The following is a 21264-nucleotide window of genomic DNA, read 5'->3' as shown; positions in this document are numbered from 1 at the left end:
CAGTCAGATTCTAAACAACAGAGTCAGGCCTCCTGCTGAAAAGCAAAGCCCTTTTCTTTTCAACCAAATCACTCCCAACAGTGACTATCTAAAGAGGCCACCACCACCTCCTCACACCCATCAGTCCTTAGCCTGGTCCATCACAGACATCACAATGCATCTTTCACAGTCCTCAGATGCACACCTCACATCATCCGTCAGAGGCGGGATGCTGTCGGCACCTGCTGAGGGAGACACAAGCAGGGCAGAGACATGACTGTTTTCTAGGAAACAGAGAACGATGCCATCACTCATATTCAGAGAGGAACAGGAAAACCAGGGGCTCCAAGGGACAATCACACATCCGAAGAGAGCAGGGACAGATAAAGTGAACTGTCCCTAAGATTGGTCCCCGGCTAAGAATCATAGCCCAAATCAAAGAGCACAGTTGGCCATGGGCTTAGCATGCTGCTTATTCTCTCCTATTTTTCTCTTAATCTGACTTTCTAAGATGTTTTCCAGCTTTGTGATGAGAATAAATTCTTCAGTGTGGAGTTGTTTGGGAGTTGTGTCCCCCCGGGTGAAAAGACCCAGGTCAGATGCATTCTAATGCAGGAAGTGGTGGCCTGTAAGGATACAGACATTCAGTAGTTCCCGGAAAAGAAAGGGACGCATAAGAGGGCTATAGATATTTGAGAGTCATGGATCTGGAATGTTCCACAAAGGCTCATGTGGTAAAGGTTTGACACTACTGGGAAGTTATAGAGCCTTTAAGGGGCAAAGACTCTGAGGAGCTCTTTAGGTCTTTGGGGGTGTGCTCTTTAAAGGGGTTGTGGGACCCGGGTGTCTCCCTTACTCTCTCTTTCCCTTGGCCATCATGGGGTAAGACGTTTGCTCTTCTGTGTTTCTCCACCGTATGTACTGCCTGCCTCCTCATGGCCTCACAGCCATGGGCCAGTCCATCATGGACCAAAACTGTGAGCCAAAATAAACCTTTTCTCTTTATAAACTGGCCGCCACATGGGGTGTTTGTTATAGTGGCAGAAAGCCATTCAGAGGAAATGACAGGGAAGGACCCCAGTTCTGGGTGTACCTCAAAGCCACGGGAGACACTGGGAGTGCTTATTTAAGATCAAAGGATAAAGGCTATCTAAAGTTACAATCTGTGATGACCCACTTAAAGCAAGAACCAGCTTTCTAGTGCAAAGTGGTCTGGAGCCAAGGCCACTTCCACCTTGCTGAAGCCCTGTCTTAGCTATGACCCAATTACTAAACCCATGCCATAACCCCAAAACCATCTCCTTTGGGCCTTCATTTCCATTTCTCAAGCCCCACATAGGAGCCCATCATTAAAAACTACATTCCCCAGGATCCCTAGGTTCAAACAGTAGAAAGTTCCAGCAGGAAACTGGAGGGTAGGATGAAGGGAAGGCTCAGGGTTTCCCCATCTGTCTCTCAGCACCTGCAACTGAACCCAGCTTCCCAGGAGTCCAGCCTATGCCAGGCAGGCCAACTCCAGGGTCTCTCAGGACCCTTTCCTTTAGTCCTGCCCTAAGGGTGGCCAGGGTGGCCTTCGTTGGCTAATTTTCAGGGGTTCTTATACTGTCCCTGATTGGCTTTCCAGATCTTCCGACACTCTGTACCTCTACAATGCTCCACTCCTTCTGTCGAACTATGGGGCAAGAGCTTTTAGGTCCCATCCAGAGCCTGCCTGATGTCATGCATAAAACTCACATCATTTCCAGGACCTTAGACAACTCAACTGAAATCATCTTGCAACATTTCTATTTTTCTGCATCAAGAGAATTAGTCAAAATTGTTGTACAAACATGAAAGACACCATTATTTAATTAGAATTAATACATGTAAATTACAGAAAATTAGGAAAAGAACAACCCAAGTCAAAATGATTGTTTAATTAACTTACAGACACCCTGATATGATATCTCTGTCGTTGATTTATTGTATTTCCAGATCATTCTATTATGACATAAATTCTTTGCCAACAATTTAAAAAAATCATCTGTATGAGATGATAGAAAATGGTTAGGAATTTCTAGACAAAGGAAATATGAGCACACTCTATGATCTAATTTCTTTATGTCATATAAGCTACATTTTCCCTTGAAATAATAGCCCACCGCCACTCTTTCATGCCAATAAACAAACATCTACAGCAACATGAAGCATTAGCAACAGAATTGAACCATTTCATTGTCTGGGCAAACCGTGGCTCAGCCCCACAATGCCTGTCTGCTGGGCACTGAGGTTTCTGCAGGGTGATTCACACCTCTGTGGTAGACATCCTCACAGGGAAGCTCCCTTCTTTCTTTGGACGTCAGTGGGATTGCTGTAGGCAGAGTGCATACAAGCTATGCACCCTTTTCCAATGGGGACACCTGAGGAATGCATTGTTGAGTCTCACAGTCATTGTACAGATATCACAGAACAATCCTAGGCAGTACAGCCGGCCACCCACCTGTATATATGTGTGTATGCATGAGAGAGAGAAAGAGATCCCTGTTGCTCAGGACTTGATGAACAAAATCACCCCAGATTAAATCCATCACAGGAGGAAAACAATACAATCAAGAGGCTGGATAAACACGGGACACCCAAGGCTGTTGTCAGCACAACAGCAGCCTGGCTTACAGCGAACGGATTTTATAAATAAGAAAACTCTCAAAATCATAAAAGTGCAATACAGCAAACATGTAAGCCAGTAACACACGGTTATCACCACAAGTGTCCTGTGCCCCATGTAATTGCACTCACTGTATCTTTTAATTTAATTTTTATTTTTATGTATTATGGTATATGGCACATGGTGTGCATGTGTGTATGCCTTTTGCACATGTGGTTACTTGTATATTGTGGTGCGATGGGTATGTGTGCATGTGTGTGTGCATGCACATGGATATATATACATGCACATGGGTGTGTGTACATGTGGACACAGAGGCTGATGTCAGGAATCGTCCTCCATTGTTCTTCCACCTTACTCAATAAGGGAAGGTCTTTCAATCAAACCCAGAGCTTGCCAATGTGGCAAGACTTGCTACCCAGTTTGCTCTGGGGATCCCACACCTCCATCTTTCAAGGCTGGACTTACAAGAGTACTGCCATGCCTATCTGCAATTATGTGGGTTCTAGGGATCTGAACTCGGGTCCTTAAGCTTGTGCAGCAAGCCTTTTAACCACGTAGCTGGCCCCTAGAGCACTCTCACATGACCGCCAGAGTAGTAGGTATGCCGACTCCAGCATTACCACCCAGGAACACTGCATTGCCCTATGACTTCACTGTGCAGCTCCACTGCAATCTCGCTGCTGCTGCTGCTGCTGCTGCTGCTGCTGCTGCTGCCTGTTTCTGCACCTGCTAGGCAAATGTTCTACCATGGAGCTGCTATAACCCACCCCCACTAGCATCTCATGAGACACCATCATCTGTCTGTGTTGCCCTGTGGACTGGGACTGTACTTTTGAGGCTTCTCAGTTATAGATAGATAGATAGATAGATAGATAGATAGATAGATAGATAGACAGATAGATAGATGACAGGTAGGTAGATAGATGATAGGTAGGTAGGTAGGCAGATAGATAGATAGATAGATAGATAGATAGATAGATAGATAGATAGATAGATAGATGATAGGTAGGTAGATAGATAGATGGATGGATGATAGGTAGGTAGAAAGGAAGAAAGAAAGAAAGAGAGAGAGAGAGAGAGAAAGACTAAGTGACCTCTATAGTGGTTGTAAAAAGAAGTAATTTGGGGGCCCAGTCCACACAACTAGTCATCCAACAGACCAAGACGAGAACTCAGGGCTACGTTCTTCCAGAATCCTTACCATGCCCACTGTGCCACGGGGCCCCTACCAATGTAGAGATGAACTCACATGCCCGGAGCCTTCCAACCTGGACAAGTATCACTACAGTTTTGATGTTGGATGTCCTGGTCCTCAGTGTGGAGCTGTTGGGAGGTGGAGCCTAGTGAGAGGTCTCTGGGTCATGGGGTGCATGGCTTCTCCCTTTTGCCTCCCAGCCATGAAGTGAGCCATTCCACTGTACCACACACCCCGATCCTGACACAGATCCAAAGCAACACAGGGCCACGCGGCCACAGCCCAGAGCCTCCACATCCATGAGCTGGAGTAGAACTTTTCCCTTTGCATATTGATTATCTCACTGGGTACAGGGGCTCTGTTATCCGACTCCATCCGGAGCAACTGTGTTAATGTCCCTTCTCCTCTCCTCCCCTGTCTTCCCATCAGGTCGCAGACAAGACAGTGAAGAACATTAGGTATATAGACAAGGAAATAATAAACCTCAAAAAGGATCTTGTGCGAAGCCGGTGAGTAAGCCCTGCATGAAATGAGTTATGAGCCAGTGGACACTGCCAGTCAGGCTGGGGACGGGGTGGGGTGGGGGTGGTGGGATAAGCCTTTCCCTAGACACCCACTGGAATACTTACTTATAGGAGGGTAATCTTAGAAAGAGAAGGGGATCTAATTTGGTTTTACATCTCAGGAAGAATTATAGACCCTCCAACAAGGCCAACTGGCATTGATGGGGTTTCTGGGGTCCTCACACTTGGTGCCAAGCTCTTTAACAACTGAACCATCCTCTCAGGCCCTAGATAAAACATTTTTTTTTCTCTTCACTCCTTAGCTCCTTTCAAGGAACTGGCAGGAGAATAAAATAGGGCTTTGGGTTTAGCCAGTGAAGGTGGAATAAGAGGTGGGGACCTTTTTTATCCATTTGCTTTTGCAGAAAACACACACGAGGTGAGCACTGAGGGTCAGAGTCTTAGATACTGCCCTCAAGCCAGACCACAAGGAGGGGCACAAGTCACCTTCCTTGACCCCTCATCACCTGTAAGGTCCCTTGCCTCTGTCCAGCAGCGTAGACTAATGGCTGAGCCCAAGTGGAGGATGGAAAAGGAGGTGGTGTATAGGTAACAGGGCTAGGCAAAGGGTCAAGAAAGGACCGTAAGAGCAACATTTCCTTTCCATATGAGGGGTGGCCCTGTCTACTCTCCAGGGGCTGGGCCATGACGTAATCTTTAAGTTCATGACTATCCTCACTAGGAACAGATGGAAACAATTCCAGTAATGTTTTACTTAACCCAAAATACTATCACTCAAATTGTATTCAATAAAAAAAGCATTTAGGGCTGGAGACATAGTGTGATGTTTAGTTTTGATTGTCAACTTAACTCAATGTGGAATCACCAGGAAGAGGGTCTCAATGAATCTCAAGAGGGTCTCAGGAGAGTCTCGGTTGTCTAGGTTGGGTCAGCCTGTAGCCATGCCTGTGAAGGGTTTTTCTCAATGGAGTTCATTGAGGTGGGAAGATCCACCCTGACTGTGTGCAGTATTATTCCATGGTCTGGGCCCTGGGCTGAATGACAAGGAGAGAGCAAGCTGAACGGCAGGCATGTGTGCATTCATTTCTCTCCGCCCATGACTGTGGATGTCATGTGACCAGCTGCTTCAAGTGCCCTGCCTCGACTTCCCCAAAATGACGGAGATAGCCTGGAGCTGTAAGCCAGCTAAACCCTTTTCTCCCCCGAGTTGCTTTTGGTCAGTGTTTCGTTGCAGCCACAAAGCACAGACGAGAACACTCTACATTTCAACATTCTGTTGAAAGGGGAGAAACGGTAGCAAACAGTGAATGACCTAATGGCCAAGGTGTGGTCCCTAGCTGAAGCTCACACTAGCGTGTGCCAGCCAGGTTTCAAGTGTCTGGTTCTCCCTGTGAAGGAACTACTCCTCCCATCCCTACCCTGGAGAAAGTGCCAGCATTGAAGCCTTGCATGACTTTCTTTAGAACAAGGGCCACTAAAGAGGTAATTGAGGTTAAATGGGGTCAAGAGCATCCTTATCTGGTCTGTGCTCTTGTAAGAAGAGGGGGCCACATCAGAAATTCATGCACAGAAGCTCATGAGGACCAAACAAGCAGGGGGCCTCCCAGCAAACCAGGAAGAGATGTTCCAGGACCAGCTGAGCCTGCCCACGCCTTGCCTTGGACTTCAGCCTCCACAGCTGTGGAAAACAGCGCACGCAGCCCGTGGCACTCTGTGAAGGCAGCCCCAGCAGTTCTCCGGTAGGTGATGTCCTCCGCTCAGGGCTGACCAATAGGGTTCAGCCTGAGAGTCTCAAGTTGAGCTGAGCTCAGGACGGCATGTGAACGTGACTCAATCCAGGGCTGAGACACGTTGTGTCTGAAACCATGTTCTGAGAACTTTTGTGGCTGATGCCTTGGGAACCAGGAGGCTCTAGAGACTAGTGAGAGGTAAGATGGAGAAGCCAGGACTTACCTGGTAGCAGCTGTAGCAGGAAGCAAATAATGAGGATTTTATGGGGCTCAAAAAGGCCCAAACACAGGATTGATTGATCCTCGTGGACACCATTACACCCATGTCCATTCTTTCATTTTTTTTTAGATTTTATTTTTCTTTTCAATTATTGCAAGTGTCCTTGCTCTCATGAGTACAGGGCCCTCAGAGGCCAGAAGTGGACATCAGATCCTCTGGAGCTGGAGTTACAAGCAATTGTGACTTGGGTGTTGGGAGCCAAACTCAGGTCCTCGGCAAGAGCAGCTGCATGCTCTTAATTGCTGGGCCCCCTCTCCAGCCCAACCATGCCCATTCTTACCAGCAGCTGCCAACTCAGAGTCCCCTCGAAGAGGCACCCCGGGCTCTTCAGGCACCAAGTGAGGCTTCCCACAACAATCTGTGCATTTCCTAGCAGCAGCTGGTATTGCCACAGAGGCCTGTGGGTGCCTGGATCTGTGTGAGCCCCAGATTCCTGCCTAAATCAGGGGGACCCAGGCTCAGGAGGCTGACAAGCATGGGTGAACCAGCATGTGCCTAGAACCCATCATTAAATTGTCAGGAAACATGCAAGTTGCTTATTAAACACAGCTATTATTTAAATCTATAATTAAATAAATATTAACACACAGACAGCTACTGGAGAGCCATCCCGTGTGTGTGTGTGTGTGTGTGTGTGTGTGTGTGTGTGTGATGTGTGCACATTTGTGTATATGTAAAGTGTGATGTCCATGCACATTCATAGATGGCAATGGAGGACACTGGATATTTTACTCTGTCACTCTCCACCTAGTCCCTTGAGACAGGGTCTCTCACTGAAGCTGGAACTAAGCTAGTGGTCAGTGACACCCTGTCCCCCACCCCACCTCAAATAATCCCCCTACTTCTACCCGGGCTGGGTTATAGGCATGCATGCAACCACTCCTGGTTTTTTTTTTTTTTTTTTTTTTTTTTTTACATAGGATCTGGGGATTTGAACTCAGATATTCATAGTGCACTTACCCAATAATCCACCTCCCCCCCTCCACCCCCACCACTCATCTCGATGCCTTTATATGTTTTACTCTCATCTAGTTTCTCGTGGTTATCGGTGGTTAAAACATCTGTGTGGTAAAAATACTACAGAAGGAGCCTTGCAGTTTGAATATGAAATGTTCACAGGCTCACGTGTTTGGACACTTGGTCCCCAGTTGGTGGCTCGATTTCTGGCGGCTATGAGACCTTTGGAAGGCAGAGCCTCCCTGGGGGAGGGAGGTCCTCAGGATCCAGCCCCGAGGTTTTATGGCCTGGCCACATTTCCTGCCCTGGCTCTGACAGCCAGGCCAGAGTTACTACAGGCACACCCTCCCCACCATGACTGACTGCATCCCCTCCAGAACTGTCAGTCAAAGCAAAGCCTTCCTCTCCTAAGCTGACTCCAGTCGGGGTGTTCTAACACAGCAACAGAAAAATACCGAACACAGAGTGTTGAAGCAAATGCCCTCCTAGCTCTGGGTCTACTGATGCCATATTACCCCAGATCAGCCATGGCCGGAATGTTTATGGGATGGACATCAGTAAGAAAGTCTGGCTTCTCTGCCTCCGGTCCTGCCCCAGGAACTGACTGGCAAACACTCACCAGCACACCTCTGGGGCAAGCCTCCAGAGAGACAAAGACGGGAGATGGCACCAGCTCAGGAGAGTGGGGACACTAGATGGACAGGTGAGGCGGCGGCTTTTCTGACATCCTTCAGTTGACGGAGGGAGTCTGTCACTGGTGCCTGACACAGTTCCCACCGATCCGGAATAAGCCAGGATTTAACATCCTCATCAGGCGACAGGGTCAGCTTGCTTGACTGATGGACGTGAACAAGAGAGGAGGACAAGGACACACAGAAGAGCCACGAACAAGAAACCAAGAAACGGCATTGAGATGTTCCAGCCACACTGGCAGGGGCTGCTGACAGTTAAGGAATCAGGAAATCTCCTTCAGGAGGAATTGTCCTGTTTTCCAGGGAAAGTTGCCTTGCAGGGAGTTACGACACAGGAGCACACATAATTGCACATGCACTCTTGTACACACACAATGAGTCCATCTCCATTATTAACTGAGGTGAATTGTTAGCAAAAGAGATGTTGTCTCTTCTACTATTTTTTTTTTCAATCCGTACCATCTCCCATTAGAGTCGAGCCCACCTTGAACTAAACCCCCTGTCTCCTGGATTTTTATTTAATGCTCCAGCCTTCTTATAATTCAATCACCCCATCCCTGGCTTCATGGCCAATTTAACATGATGCTAAAAAAGAATAAAGCACTAACTGCCTCCTCCTTGCCTGTGGCACCAGATGTTCGGCAGGGAAGAGGAGCCCGCACTGCTGGGCATTACCAGTGCCGGCTCTCTGCTGGCAAAGGTTGAGAACTGGGGCCTCCTCGTGGGCTCCGCCCTCGAGCCACCCAGGGAACCAATGGTGGATCTTCCTCCACCAACACCTGTTGACGCATGTGCCTTGAGGAAAGCAAACATCCCTGTCACAGAAATATTCCACCCGAAGCCACAATCGCCCCACAACACGGTGTCGCCAGGCTCAGGCACCTACAAGGGGTGACAGGTTCCAGCCCCCCTGCCCCACAGTATAGATTCTCAAACGTTGAGGAGATCTGAGGCACTGTTTTGCCAACAGCATTCAGTACACAGCAAAAGCAAGGTGATCAGAAATAGCTGAGGTGGGTTTGGGGGCAAAGGAAGAAGCTGTATGTGTTAAGGTGAATGCTTCTCTCCTGTGGGCTGTATCCTCATGGCCCATATAGGTCAGTGCCCTGTGTGGTGCTTTTCAGGAACAGTGGAACCTTTGGGAGGTGGAGACCAGTGGGAAATATTTTTTGGTTTTTTTGAGACAGGGTTTCTCTTTGTAGTTTTGGTTCCTGTCCTGGAGCTCGCTCCGTAGACCAGGCTGGCCTCGAACCCACAGAGATCCGCCTGGCTCTGCCTCCCGAGTGCTGGGATTAAAGGCGTGTGCCACCACTGCCCAGCTCATTAGAGGTTTAGAGCTGTCTCAAAGGGGACTTGGGGCCCTAGACTCTTCTACGCTTTTTGCTTCCTAGGTCATAAGGCGAATCACCCTGCCCACACACATCTCACCAGAGGCACAATGAGCAGGCCTGTTGACTTGTGGGAATTCCAAAACCAAGAGACGAAATAAACCTTGCCACTTTATAAGGGCACTGCCTCCAGTATTTCATCACAGTGACAGAAAGATGACGCAGGCATCCTGCGGATCTGTATTAGTTAGCTAGTCGGTCTTCTCGCTGTGGTAAAATCCCCGACGAGAACAACTCAAGGAAGGAAAAATTGCTGTGTGGTTCATGGTTGAGGACACAGCCCATCATGTCAGGGGGGCATGGCATCAGCTGTGTGAGGTGGCTGGCCACATGCACTGCGCCCACAGTCAGGAACCGAGGGGGGGGGGCATGCTGCCGCTGCTCCACTGGCTTCCTCCATTTTTCTTCTTATCCAGTTCAGGACTCCATCCCATGGACTAGGAACAGTACCACCCACATTCAGTTAAACCACTCTGTAAACACCCTCACGGACACGGCCAGAGGCATCCTTTGTGCTAAAAACAAAGCAATAAACAAGACCCAAGCCTCTCATCCTCGGCAAGAGGCGATGGTCTGCTTTGTACTGGGATGAAGTCATATGTAAGCAAGCCAGCAGGATTGGAGTTGGACAAACCAAGGTGGTACCGAGGCTGCCGATGCCGAGACTCGGTGGCAGACGGGCATGGCTATGTTTGGTGTGCATGATTTATACAGAGAGATCGTGGGCCTGATAGCTGAATGAGGGAGAGAGCCATTCACACAAGGCAGGTACTTCAAAGCCTGGGTTGAGTGGGTGATGAAGACAGAAAACACTGGACATGCTACCTGGTCAGAAAGGCTGTGTGGAGGAGCAGGATAAGACAGGGTGGGAGAGACGAGAGATGGAGCTGAGTGTTAGGGAAGCCTGGAGGGCCATGCAGAGACATTTGGAGAACCACTGGAGGGTTCTGAGCAGGAGGGGATGGTCTGACTTAGAAAAAGGATTCCACCCACTTCATAGAGACAGCCTGGAAGGCCGTAGTGAGAGACGACCCCAGAATGGGTCAGGAAACACCAGCAAGCAGGCAGACTCAGTTTCCCCGGGGGCAGAACCACCAGACTGGGTAAGTGGATTGGATGTGGGAGCCGAGGGGAAAGGCAGCATCCATGTGTCTTAAGACCTACTGCCACATCCGTGTCTTCCCGTTAGGATGTAGGAGCTCATAGCCAGTCGTGTCCATGTTGTGGTACCAAACAAGTATTCATGGGATGGATTAATTTTCTTGTTCATTCTGTTAACTTAGTTAACACTGAGGAAGAAGACTAACATGCTAGTAAAAGATGATGCACACACACATGTACACAAATGTACACACCATACATATATACATACATATACATAGGGACACACACACATGTACACACATGTACATACCATACATATATACATACATATACATAGGGACACACACACATACACAAAAAAACCACATACATACACACATACCCCACACACCTATACACAAAGACATACACATTACACAGAGACACACATACCACACACACACACATACACACACACACCCCCTATACATAAAGATACACACACATACACAAAGACACACATACACACACATATACATAGACATACACACACATAGAGGTGCATCACACACACACACACACACACACACACACACACACGGACATGCATACACACGGGTTCTTGATAGACAGGAAGAGACAGAATGGACTTTCTCCTTTATCCTTTTGTCTCTCTGGCTCCACAGCCTGTAGGAACTGGCCATATTAAGGGAACCATCTTAGCTGATCGTCTCTAGGGAAATGCTGTCATGGGTAAACCCTAAAGCGTGATTTACTGGGCACTTCTCAGTTCACTCAGCTTGACAACCAGGATTAACCACCACAACCTGCTAAAGCTGTGAGTCTATGGTTAACCTGGTGTCCTAGAGCTATTCTGTGGCTGTGATGAAACACTCTGTCCAAAAGCAGCATGGGGAGGGAAGAGCTGATTTGGCTTACACTTCCAGGTCACAATCCATCAGTGCAGGAAATCAGAACAAGAACTCCAGGAAGGAACCATGGAGGACCGCTGCTTATTCACCCATGGGTTCATGATTACCTAGCTTTCTCTTTTCATTAATACTTTACTGTTATTTTGTGTGTGTAGGGGGGGGGGGTTGCCTGCATATATGTACCTGTGTGCCTGGTACCTGCAGACACCACAAGAGGAGGGTGTTGGGTTCCCTGGAACTAGATTGCTGTGAGCCACCATGTGGGTGTTGGGAATGTAACCTGAGAGTCCTCTGGAAGAGTAGGCAGTGCTCTTAACCACCGAGCCACCTCTCCAGCCCTGTACCTAGCTTTCTTATACAGACCAGAACTGCCTGCCTAGGGATGGTGCCACCCACAGTGGGCTGGGTCCTCATACATCAATTAGCAATCAAGACAATAATCTCCCACAGACATGCCCACGGGCCAAGCGAGCCAGGCAATTTCTCAATCAAGGCTTTCCTTGTGTCAAGCTGACAGTTAAAGCTAACCAGGATACCTCTGAACTTCCCTGGACTCCCTAGTGCGCCTGTAATTAGTGGGTAATTTGGTGGGTGGCTTTGCTGACCATGTCCAGAGGTCATGTAGATATAGGCAGGCCAAGGATGGCCTTAGTCAGAACACAGTGTCATCTCATTCATTCTCAAAGCTGACCTGGGCCTGGTCTCCAGGTGGTGGGCGAGGTACTCAGAAAGACCTTGAGATTTGGTTTTGGAAGTGGTGAAATATCACTTCTGCCGTATTCTGTGGACAAAGTAATCCACAACCCAGGACCGATTAACGGGGGAGTAGAGATTCCACTCACAGTGAGTAAGATCGGCAAAGGCTCCGTGCTAAAGGCTGGACACTGGGGACCACTTTTTCCATCCACTGCAGTCACACACATGACCCTGAGACTCAGAGCCGTGAACTAGGCGCTGGAAGATGATCCACTGGCAGTGGGAGAGAAAGGTGCCAAAGGTGGGAGAGTCAGAGGTACCACGGTGATGCAGTAGAGAATGTTTACTGTGGTGAGCCCAACACAGAGAAGAAATGAAGACGTGAATTAGGAAAAATTAGAGGATAACAAAGAACACACAGAAGGGAGGGGAGGGGGAGAAGGGAGGGCCCTTGTACTGTAGCGGCGCTCAACCAAGAGACCACGCCCCCTGGAGTGGTCTAAATGCCTGTCCAGGAACTTTCTGACCTTGGATTTCCACAAGGGATGCCATAGCCCTGGTCTCCTGCACACATACTCTTAGACGATATCCCTCTTCAGGGTTTGGCTCACCAACCAAGGAGCCTGAACGAAACAACTTCCCAGCTCCTAAAGTCAAGAGGAAATGTAGCGCTTTTTACCGTGCCAGCCCATTTCTCAGGCTATTTTTATAAGTTGATGATGTTTGATAATGTGATTGATATTCACTTGGAAGTGTTAATTGTATCTAGGTTTTTTAAGTAGAGTGAGATGGTGCATGTGCTCTCTCTCTCTCTCTCTCTCTCTCTCTCTCTCTCTCTCTCTCTCTCTCTCTCTCTCCCCCTCCCTCCCTCCCCTGTGTGTGGTCGTGTGTGTCATATATGCACATTTGTGAGTGGGTGCACACTTGCAGAGGCTAGAGCAGGGTATCCTGCTCTACCACTCACAGCCTTGTTCTCCTGAGGCAGGGTCTCTCAATGAAGCTGAACGCCAACAAGCCTCAGGGATCCTGGTGTCACTGCCCTCCATATCTCTAAGTTACAGGAATGTGTGCAGCCTGACCTGGCTTTGTACATGTGTGCTGAAGATTCAAACTCAGGTCTTCATACTTGCTCAGCAAGCATCTTTCCAACTGACCCATTCCCCCAGCCCCACTCCCTAAATATGTTATAAAATTCATCACTGAACTGAAAAAAAAAAACTTAAATACAGTATTACAGATAGAGGGCACATGTACCCTTGCCTTGAGCCCATGACAGACATCACTAATGGATCACAGTGCTGTTTTCCTTGGAGAGCAGATTTGGTTTCAGATTCTCTGCCATTTACTATGGCTGATGTCATGGCACAAATTTTAGTTTATCATTTCTAAATGAGAAGTTGCAGGAGGAAACTGTGGTATCTCTACTAACATTTTATTAATTTGAACTGGGGTTTGGAGTAAAAAGGATAAGCAGGAGAGACCAAGCTCATCCAAATCCCTTTCTGAATGCAACTGGATTTTGATCAGTGCATTTAAACATTTGAAGCGTTATTGTTGAACTTGGGCTGAATTCATCTGTCTCTGGCTGGTGCATTGTATCATCCCATGCCTCAGGCCTTGCACATCCGTAGCCCCAAAGTCCAATCCTGATTCTTTCCTCTGCTTCTTCTGCCACCCTCGAGGTCTTGTCTCAAAACCCCAGAATTGTTTAAGACCTGAGCTTTGTGTGCTGGTGGATGCGTTGGGTGTAGTCCTAGTTAAAATTTCTGGATTGTACCCAAAAATAGATCTATGTCAATCACATCTCCCCCATGCCCCGAAGCCAGCAGAGTTTCTATTAATGAGTCCCTTGTATGTTCTGTGAGGACAAACATTTGGCTCATGTCCTTGACTCAGAATTAATAAACCCAGCCACACGCCCACACTGGGGGAACCTAACACAAGCTAACTGCATGTTTATCATCGTGGCTGTGACTCAAGCACCCTGTCCATGCCTTGTCTGTCTCTATGTATCTGATGCCTCTAGTCAACAAGAGTCCCAGCGTAAGTTTCTCTTCTGCTTTTCCTCACAACACTCTCAGCTGAGAGTAAACATCTGTTTTTGTTCTTTTCCTGTCCTCGAGATGCTTTCTCACAGCATCTCACATTCCCAAAAGAACGTGGCCAGAGGACCAAGTGTTCAAATCAAAACACCAAAATCTCTGGGACTTTTGATCCCTCTGTTGCTTTTTGTGAAATTCTTTCCCAGATAAGCAGCAGTACGGCCATTTTTAAAGGGAGGTTTGGAGGGTTCACTTGGTGTCGTCAAAAGCTGGCTGGCTTTGGAATTGGTTCCAAATCCTACCACTGCCAGCCATTAGCTGGGTGGCCATAGGTGAATCAACCCGATTCTCTAACTCCCGGACTGCTTATCAGAAGAAGAGAACAGAAGGTAAAGAAAGCCAAGATGTATGGGAACAGGTGAGGGAGGAACAGACCAATACAAGGAGGCTTTGTTGTTTTTATGCTGAGTTTCCTGAGACAACCTGAAAATATTCCCAGATTCAACAGAAAACATGAGCTTCAGAAAGCAAGTGGCCCAGCCCATCTCCTATCAGCTCCATGAACTCGGACCGGCTGTCTTGTTTTTCTGGTGTCTCCATTGGATGTCAGTACATTTCCTCAGGGGCCTCTGCAAAGGAAAGGACAGAATAACACAGCCTGCGAGGAACTGCCTGCTCCCTTCAGTTCCTTCAGTGCTCTGAAACAGAAGGGAAGCCAGGAGACCTGAGCCCAAGGCCCCACCTCTCTGACGAGCCATATCACTTCAGTCTACCCTTGTCTCCTCCATAGGCTTCAGTGGTCCTGGATCAGGCAAACACCTTCTCATCACCAAAGACGGAGGACAGGCCCTTACTCTGCAGACCACAAATACGTTTTTCTCTTTGCTGGACAAACACACACACACACACACACACACACACACACACACACACACACACACGAACAAGTTAACTTGGCCCTTGGTCTCTGCACTTCCTACTAAGATTTTAGGGAAGAGTGTGTGTGTGTGTGTGTGTGTGTGTGTGTGTGTGTGTGTGTGTGAGAGAGAGAGAGAGAGAAAGAGAGAGACAGACAGACAGACAGACAGACAGACAGAGACAGAAAAGGGAGACAGAGAGACAGAGACAGAGAGAAAGGGGAGGGGAGGGGAGAGGAGAGAGGAAATATTTCCATTCCTCCTTTATCATGGGACTTTCAGCTACAATCAGCAAAGAAATCTGAAGATAAAATACCAACAGTCGATGACAATGTTACATCTTCCATCATTTTCAACAGAATCATAATATCATTTCTCTCTGTCTCCCCAACATAACCCAAGGGACTTAAAGAAACATATTTCGCTCTAGCTGTGTAAGAAAATGGGCACGGACTAGGAAGATCATTCAGTGGGTAAAAGCCTGTGACCTGGGCTTGGTTCCCTAGGACCCACATAACGGAAGGGGAGAACTGACTCCTGCAATGTCCTCTGACCTGAATACACAGACTGTGTTACACACACTTACACACATACACACACACACACACACACACACACACAGAGAGAGAGAGAGAGAGAGAGAGAGAGCAAATGAATAAATGCACACGTATGTGCACGATTAAATAAATGTAACAAGAAAACAGATCGTCTTGCCCAATGCAGCTGAGCAGAGCACCCACCCTACAAAATACACTATGTGGAAGCAGGTTCTATAGCCACAGATTATATCTAAGAAACACTGAAAATCCTACCCCTGTCTCAAAGATACATAGTACTAGTTTGCCTGCTTGCTTTGTGGTACTGAGATGTTAAATCTGGGACCCTGCTCATGCTAGGTAATTACTTTACCACTAGACTATATCTTTTTCTTCCTTATCTTTCATATAGGGCTTCATTAAGTCACTCAGTCTGACCTTGAACTTGCCATCTTCCTGCCTCAGCCTAGGGAGTAGGTGAGATCACAGGTGAGCATCACTGTGTCCAGTCACAGCAGCACCGTAAAGGTCTGTGAGGTCCTGTAGTATAGGAGCCTCTGCATGTGTCTGGACATCCCTGACAACTAAATGTGAGCTTCCTGTTTGTAGCAATATGGAAGACTGAGCACCTCCAATGACTTCTGGTGAGGGAACACCACATTACAACCTTGATATAAAGTTCATGGTGTTTTGCCTGCATCCCAGCATGGGTTCTGGGGAAAGTCTCAGATGAAGATAAGACAGTGGGGACCTGAAATGGGTCCCCAAATGGGGACGTGGAACTGGGGTACACCTATAGAGAGACCTTGGTTGGTCTCCGTGAGAGCTCTGAGCTAGGAATGCCCCCTCAGAAGTATCTAGATTAACCCAAAGGGTCACCACACCTCTGAACCATGTAGTGTCTGGGGAGTCGCTCAGCCATGAGCCTTCCACCGGCAACAGTCTCCTAGATGGAGGACTCGATGCTTCAGGCCGGGGGTGGGGGGAGATCTGGACAATGCAACACATCAGTTCCAATCACGCCTTCAGCTTCTGGCATCCACCTGCTGGACACGGCAAACTCAGCCGGCTTTGGGAGCATGTCCTCCAGGATTTACATCTTTTCCTGGAGAAGGCTGCCGGCAATGGGCGGAGGGACCGTGGGTATAGTCTGCACTCCCGCTTAGTGTCTGCACAGTACAGGCGTGGGGGGTCGGACCCACTGCTGCCCTTGCTCTCACAGGGGTCCCACCCCACTCCACACTTTTGAAAACGTGACAAGCACAGCACTGAGGCATGTGTGGGGCTCCCAGCACCCCGCCCACCCTTGGAGGGAGGACCGCGGGGCACTGCTCAGCATTCACCCTCCATGGGGTGCCCCTCCGTGGGGTAAATAGGTCTTGATGTCTCGGGTGTGCCACTGTCTGCCTGATGACACTGAACAGAGCGCGGGGACGAGGCACACAACTGGCTCCCAGGAGAGCGTCTGTAAGGGGTGCTCCTTGGGAAGTGCTCCCAGGAGAGCGTCTGTAAGGGGTGCTCCTTGGGAAGTGCTCCCAGGAGAGCGTCTGTAAGGGGTGCTCCTTGGGAAGTGCTCCCAGGAGAGCGTCTGTAAGGGGTGCTCCTTGGGAAGTGCTCCCAGGAGAGTGTAAAGTGGTGTGGAGAACAGACTGAGCTGAAAGCAATTTGGGGATAGTTGAGGTGACCTCACGGGTTGTTTCAGGACTATGATGGTTCACAAATGTCCTGCTCTCAAGCAAGGTGACCAGGCCTTCGTATCCATCCTCCTGGGAACCAGTTCTGAGACTCAACCTTCCCCCAGGATGTTTAACTCTTTATTGAGGCAGCTCCCCCTTTTCCCAGGGAAAGTGCAATGCACACCCATGTGAAAAAAAGACACAGACACCTCCTGCAGCCTTCCAAAGCAAGGTCTCCTCCCAGTCACCCATGCCCCAGGAAAGCCCCTGCCCTGACTCTGCCCACCTAGACTATAAAATGGAACCGTCTCCTGGGCACTCAGTACGGCTCTTCTTTCACTCACTATTATGACGCAGGGACTCACTCATGACACTCACTTGACACCCATTCTGCCTGTATCTGTGTGCCGTTCTCTGTGTAAACAGCAGCGTTTCTCTGCTCTGGTATTGATGGACATTTGGTTTATTTGCACGCTGGGACTATTAGAGCTGCTGGGAACATTCTTAAGACAGTGTTTGCTAAGCGTATGTAGGCATTTCTATGGGGATGGGATGGAGAAGTGAAGCTGTCTGCTCACCCACTTGGCATGTACTTGGCATTAGTAGATAGCATCTGTTGCCCAAGCCCAGGGTTTTTTTATATTATTTATTTTGTGTGAGTGGCATGCACGCTACAGTGGGTGTGTGAAGGTCAGAGGACAATTTTCAGGAGTTGGTTCTCATTGTCCACCATGTGGGTCCTGGGGATCGAAGTCAGGTTGTCGAGCTTGGCAGCAAGCTCTTTTACACACTGAGCCATATCACTAGCCCTTAGCCCAAAATTTAAAAGACCTTTTCAAAGTATATAAATAGTATAGTGTAGGAAAGTTAACCACTGTGCCTAGAAATACAACATGCAGTGATTGTCTGTGCATACACATAGATATAGATATTTTCATAAAAAGAAGTGTTATGAATACACTATTATATTATTATACTATATAATATACCTTAATTTAGAAAATGATTAACACCTTCCATAATTTAAACAAATGTACATAAATGGTTTCATCTTTTAAAACTGTTAGTATAAATGCATTTAAATATCTATAAAGACAAATGAATACACAACAAACTCCTGTGGAAATGTCACTCATATCAATAATAATATAACTAAAGCCAATGTGCTTCATTTAAACATCATCCTTGCCTTAGTGAGGGTTTCTATTGCTGTAAAGAGACACCATGACCAAGGCAACTCTTGGGGCTGGCTCTTCCAGAGGTTTAATCCATCATCATCACGGTGGGATATGGTAGCATACCAGCAGACATTGTGCTAGAGGGGGAGCTGATAGTTGATCTACATCTTGATCAACTATCTGTGTATTGGGCATAGCTTGAGCATATGTGACCTCAAAGCCCACCCCCACAGTGATACTCTTCCTCCAACAAGGCCACACCTCCTAATACTGCCACTCCCTATGGGAGGCATTTTCTTTCAAACCACCACATTCCACTCTCAGGGCCCCAAAGGCTTGTAGCCATATCATAATGCAAAAATGCATTCATTCCAACTTCAAAAGTCCCCATAGTCTATAATAGTCTCAAACTTATTTAAGTCTGAAATTTGAAGTCTCTTCTGAGATTCATGCAATCTCTTAACTGTAATCCTCTGTAAAATCAAAATAAAAAAAGCAGATCACATACTTCCAACATATAATGGCACAGTATATATATGCATTACCATTCCAAAATGTAGGTAAGAGAGGATAGTGAGAAAATACTGGACTAAAGCAAGACCAAAAGCCAGCTGGGCAAACTCCAAACTCTGCATCTCCATGTTTGATGTCAACATACTCTTCAGATCTCTACCTCCCTTCAGCTTTGTTGACTGAAACACACTTAGGCTGAACTCTTGGGCTGGTTCCACTCCCTATTAGCAGCTTTCCTCAGCAGGTACCCATAGCTCTGACATCTCCAACATCTTGGGATCTCTGAGGCAATCAGGCTTCATCTTCACAGCTTCATCCAATGGTCTCTTTAGGCCTCCATTGACATCCCTGACACATGCCTGGTCTCAGCAGCTTTCCTTTGTCTCAGGGGCAAATTCCATAACCCCTTTCTTCTATCCTTGTTTCTAAAGTCAGAACCATAGGGCTAAAGCTGCCAAGTTCTGCTGCTTGCTGGGGCTGGAACATGGCCCTAAGTTCAATTACATCTCTGTCAGCTTTATGTTTTTGATGGTTACCTTTACTGCCTAAGCTTGGCTATTCTGGAATTTGCTCTATAGACCAGGCTAGCCTCAAATTCAGAGACCCACCAGGCTCTGCCTCCTTAATCTGTTGGGATTAAAGGCTTGCACCACCAGCTTTGAGCTTTTCTTTAATACCTTTTCACAAGTTGCAAACTTAGCTAGGTGGCTTCTTGCCCTGAGGTCACCACTCCCTTTATTCCATTTCTTAATCTGTTTATCTCCTTGAACACAGGACTTAGCTCCATTCCACTTCCTGGTGTTTCTTTTCTCCTCAAATTGTACATTTTGTATTTTTCCTTGCTCAGCTTGCTCCTTTTCATTATAAATCTTCATCAGAATTAACACTAATAACCATACACCAGAGTCTACCCTAGGCTGTTTTAAGATTTCCTCTCCCAATGGAATTAATCCAAATCTCTTCACTTTAGCTTCAAGCAAACTTTTTGAACAAGAGCAAAAGCAGCCACATTCTTCACCAACATATCACAAGAATGATTTCTAGGCAACATGCTAACATTCTTCTTCTCTGAAACCTCTTGAGCCAGCCCCCCACAGTTCAAATCACCCTTAGCACCACTGTCTTCCATGTTCCTACTAGTATGGCCTGTTAAGCAGCACTTAAAATATTCAACTGATTTTCTAATCCATAGTCCCAAGGTCCATATTCCTTCAAACAAAAGCATAGTTCAGCTATCACAGCAATATTCCAGTCCCTGGTAGCAATATCTGTCTTAGGGTTTTATTGCTGTGAAGAGACACCATGACCCCTCTTATAAAGGAAAATATTTCATTGGGGCTGACTTACAGTTTCAAAGGTTTAGTCCATTATCATCATGGCAGGAAGCATGGCAGTGTGCAGACAGATGTGGTGCCAGAGAAGGAGCCGAGAGTCCTACGTCTTGATCGACAGGAAGCAGAAGGAGACTGTGTGCCACATTGGGCATAGCTTGAGCCTATGAGACCTCAAAGTAGGCCCCCACAATGACCCACTTCTTCCAACAAGGCCACACCTACTCCAATAAGGCCACAACTCCTAAAAATGTCACTCCTTCTGGGGGCCATTTTCTTTCAAACCAGAACAATCCTATTCCTCCTTATTTTGTAGCATTATATATTTTTGTCTATAAATATTTAGGTAATAATATAAAAAGGTAAGAATCCTTTTTAAAGGTACATACACCATAACATTATCATACCTAAAAAAAAAAACAACCAAGAGTTCTTTGATACCAAACACCCATGAGAACATCATAACCACATCAATGCTTATACATTTCACCAAGAAAGTGGAGCCTAATTTATACACCAATTTCTTACCATTAGACTTCTTAGCTTTTTTAAATTTTCCTCCTGTTACAAAAGCAATGCTTGGATAGAGATCTTCAGAGTACTTCATCATATATTTTAATTCTTAAATATACATAGCTCTGGGGTTCTTAACTGAATTCCTCAAGATTTGCATGTATTTCTGTTGAAAAAAAAAACCCAAAACAGCTGATTCAGAAATGCTTGAAACAAAATGAGCCACTGATCAAAAATGAAAGGAAAGTAATAGACATTGTTTAAGAGGCTGGACACACTTCCGTCATGACTGCTTGCCCTTTTCACTTTAGTGCAGTCACCATCAACAAACGGCTGGATTGTGAAATCAAAATGAAAGCAGAGAGTATTCATGGAACAAAAAAAAAAAAAAAAAAAAAAAAAAACCCTTGAAATTCCCTGGTGATGCCCAGATGAGCCTCAGACAAAGCTAGGTA

At 47.0% G+C, this 21264-nt stretch overlaps 1 protein-coding gene across 2 annotated transcripts in view; it reads left to right on the top strand.

The window, feature by feature from the left end:
* The window catches only part of Ccdc60 (coiled-coil domain containing 60), a 156585-nt gene that overhangs the window by 60147 nt on the left and 75174 nt on the right, over positions 1-21264 (top strand). For both annotated transcript variants that reach the window (XM_059248842.1, XM_059248841.1), the window contains exon 2: positions 4251-4330. In XM_059248842.1, the coding sequence (XP_059104825.1) occupies positions 4251-4330 (80 nt within the window). The remainder of the gene's footprint in view (positions 1-4250; positions 4331-21264) is intronic.

Source organism: Peromyscus eremicus, chromosome 23, assembly GCF_949786415.1.
Source record: "Peromyscus eremicus chromosome 23, PerEre_H2_v1, whole genome shotgun sequence".
NCBI classification, from domain to species: Eukaryota; Metazoa; Chordata; class Mammalia; order Rodentia; family Cricetidae; genus Peromyscus; species Peromyscus eremicus.
The sequence above is the reverse complement of the archived record's forward strand: the minus strand, read 5'-3'. Positions and strand labels throughout refer to the sequence as shown.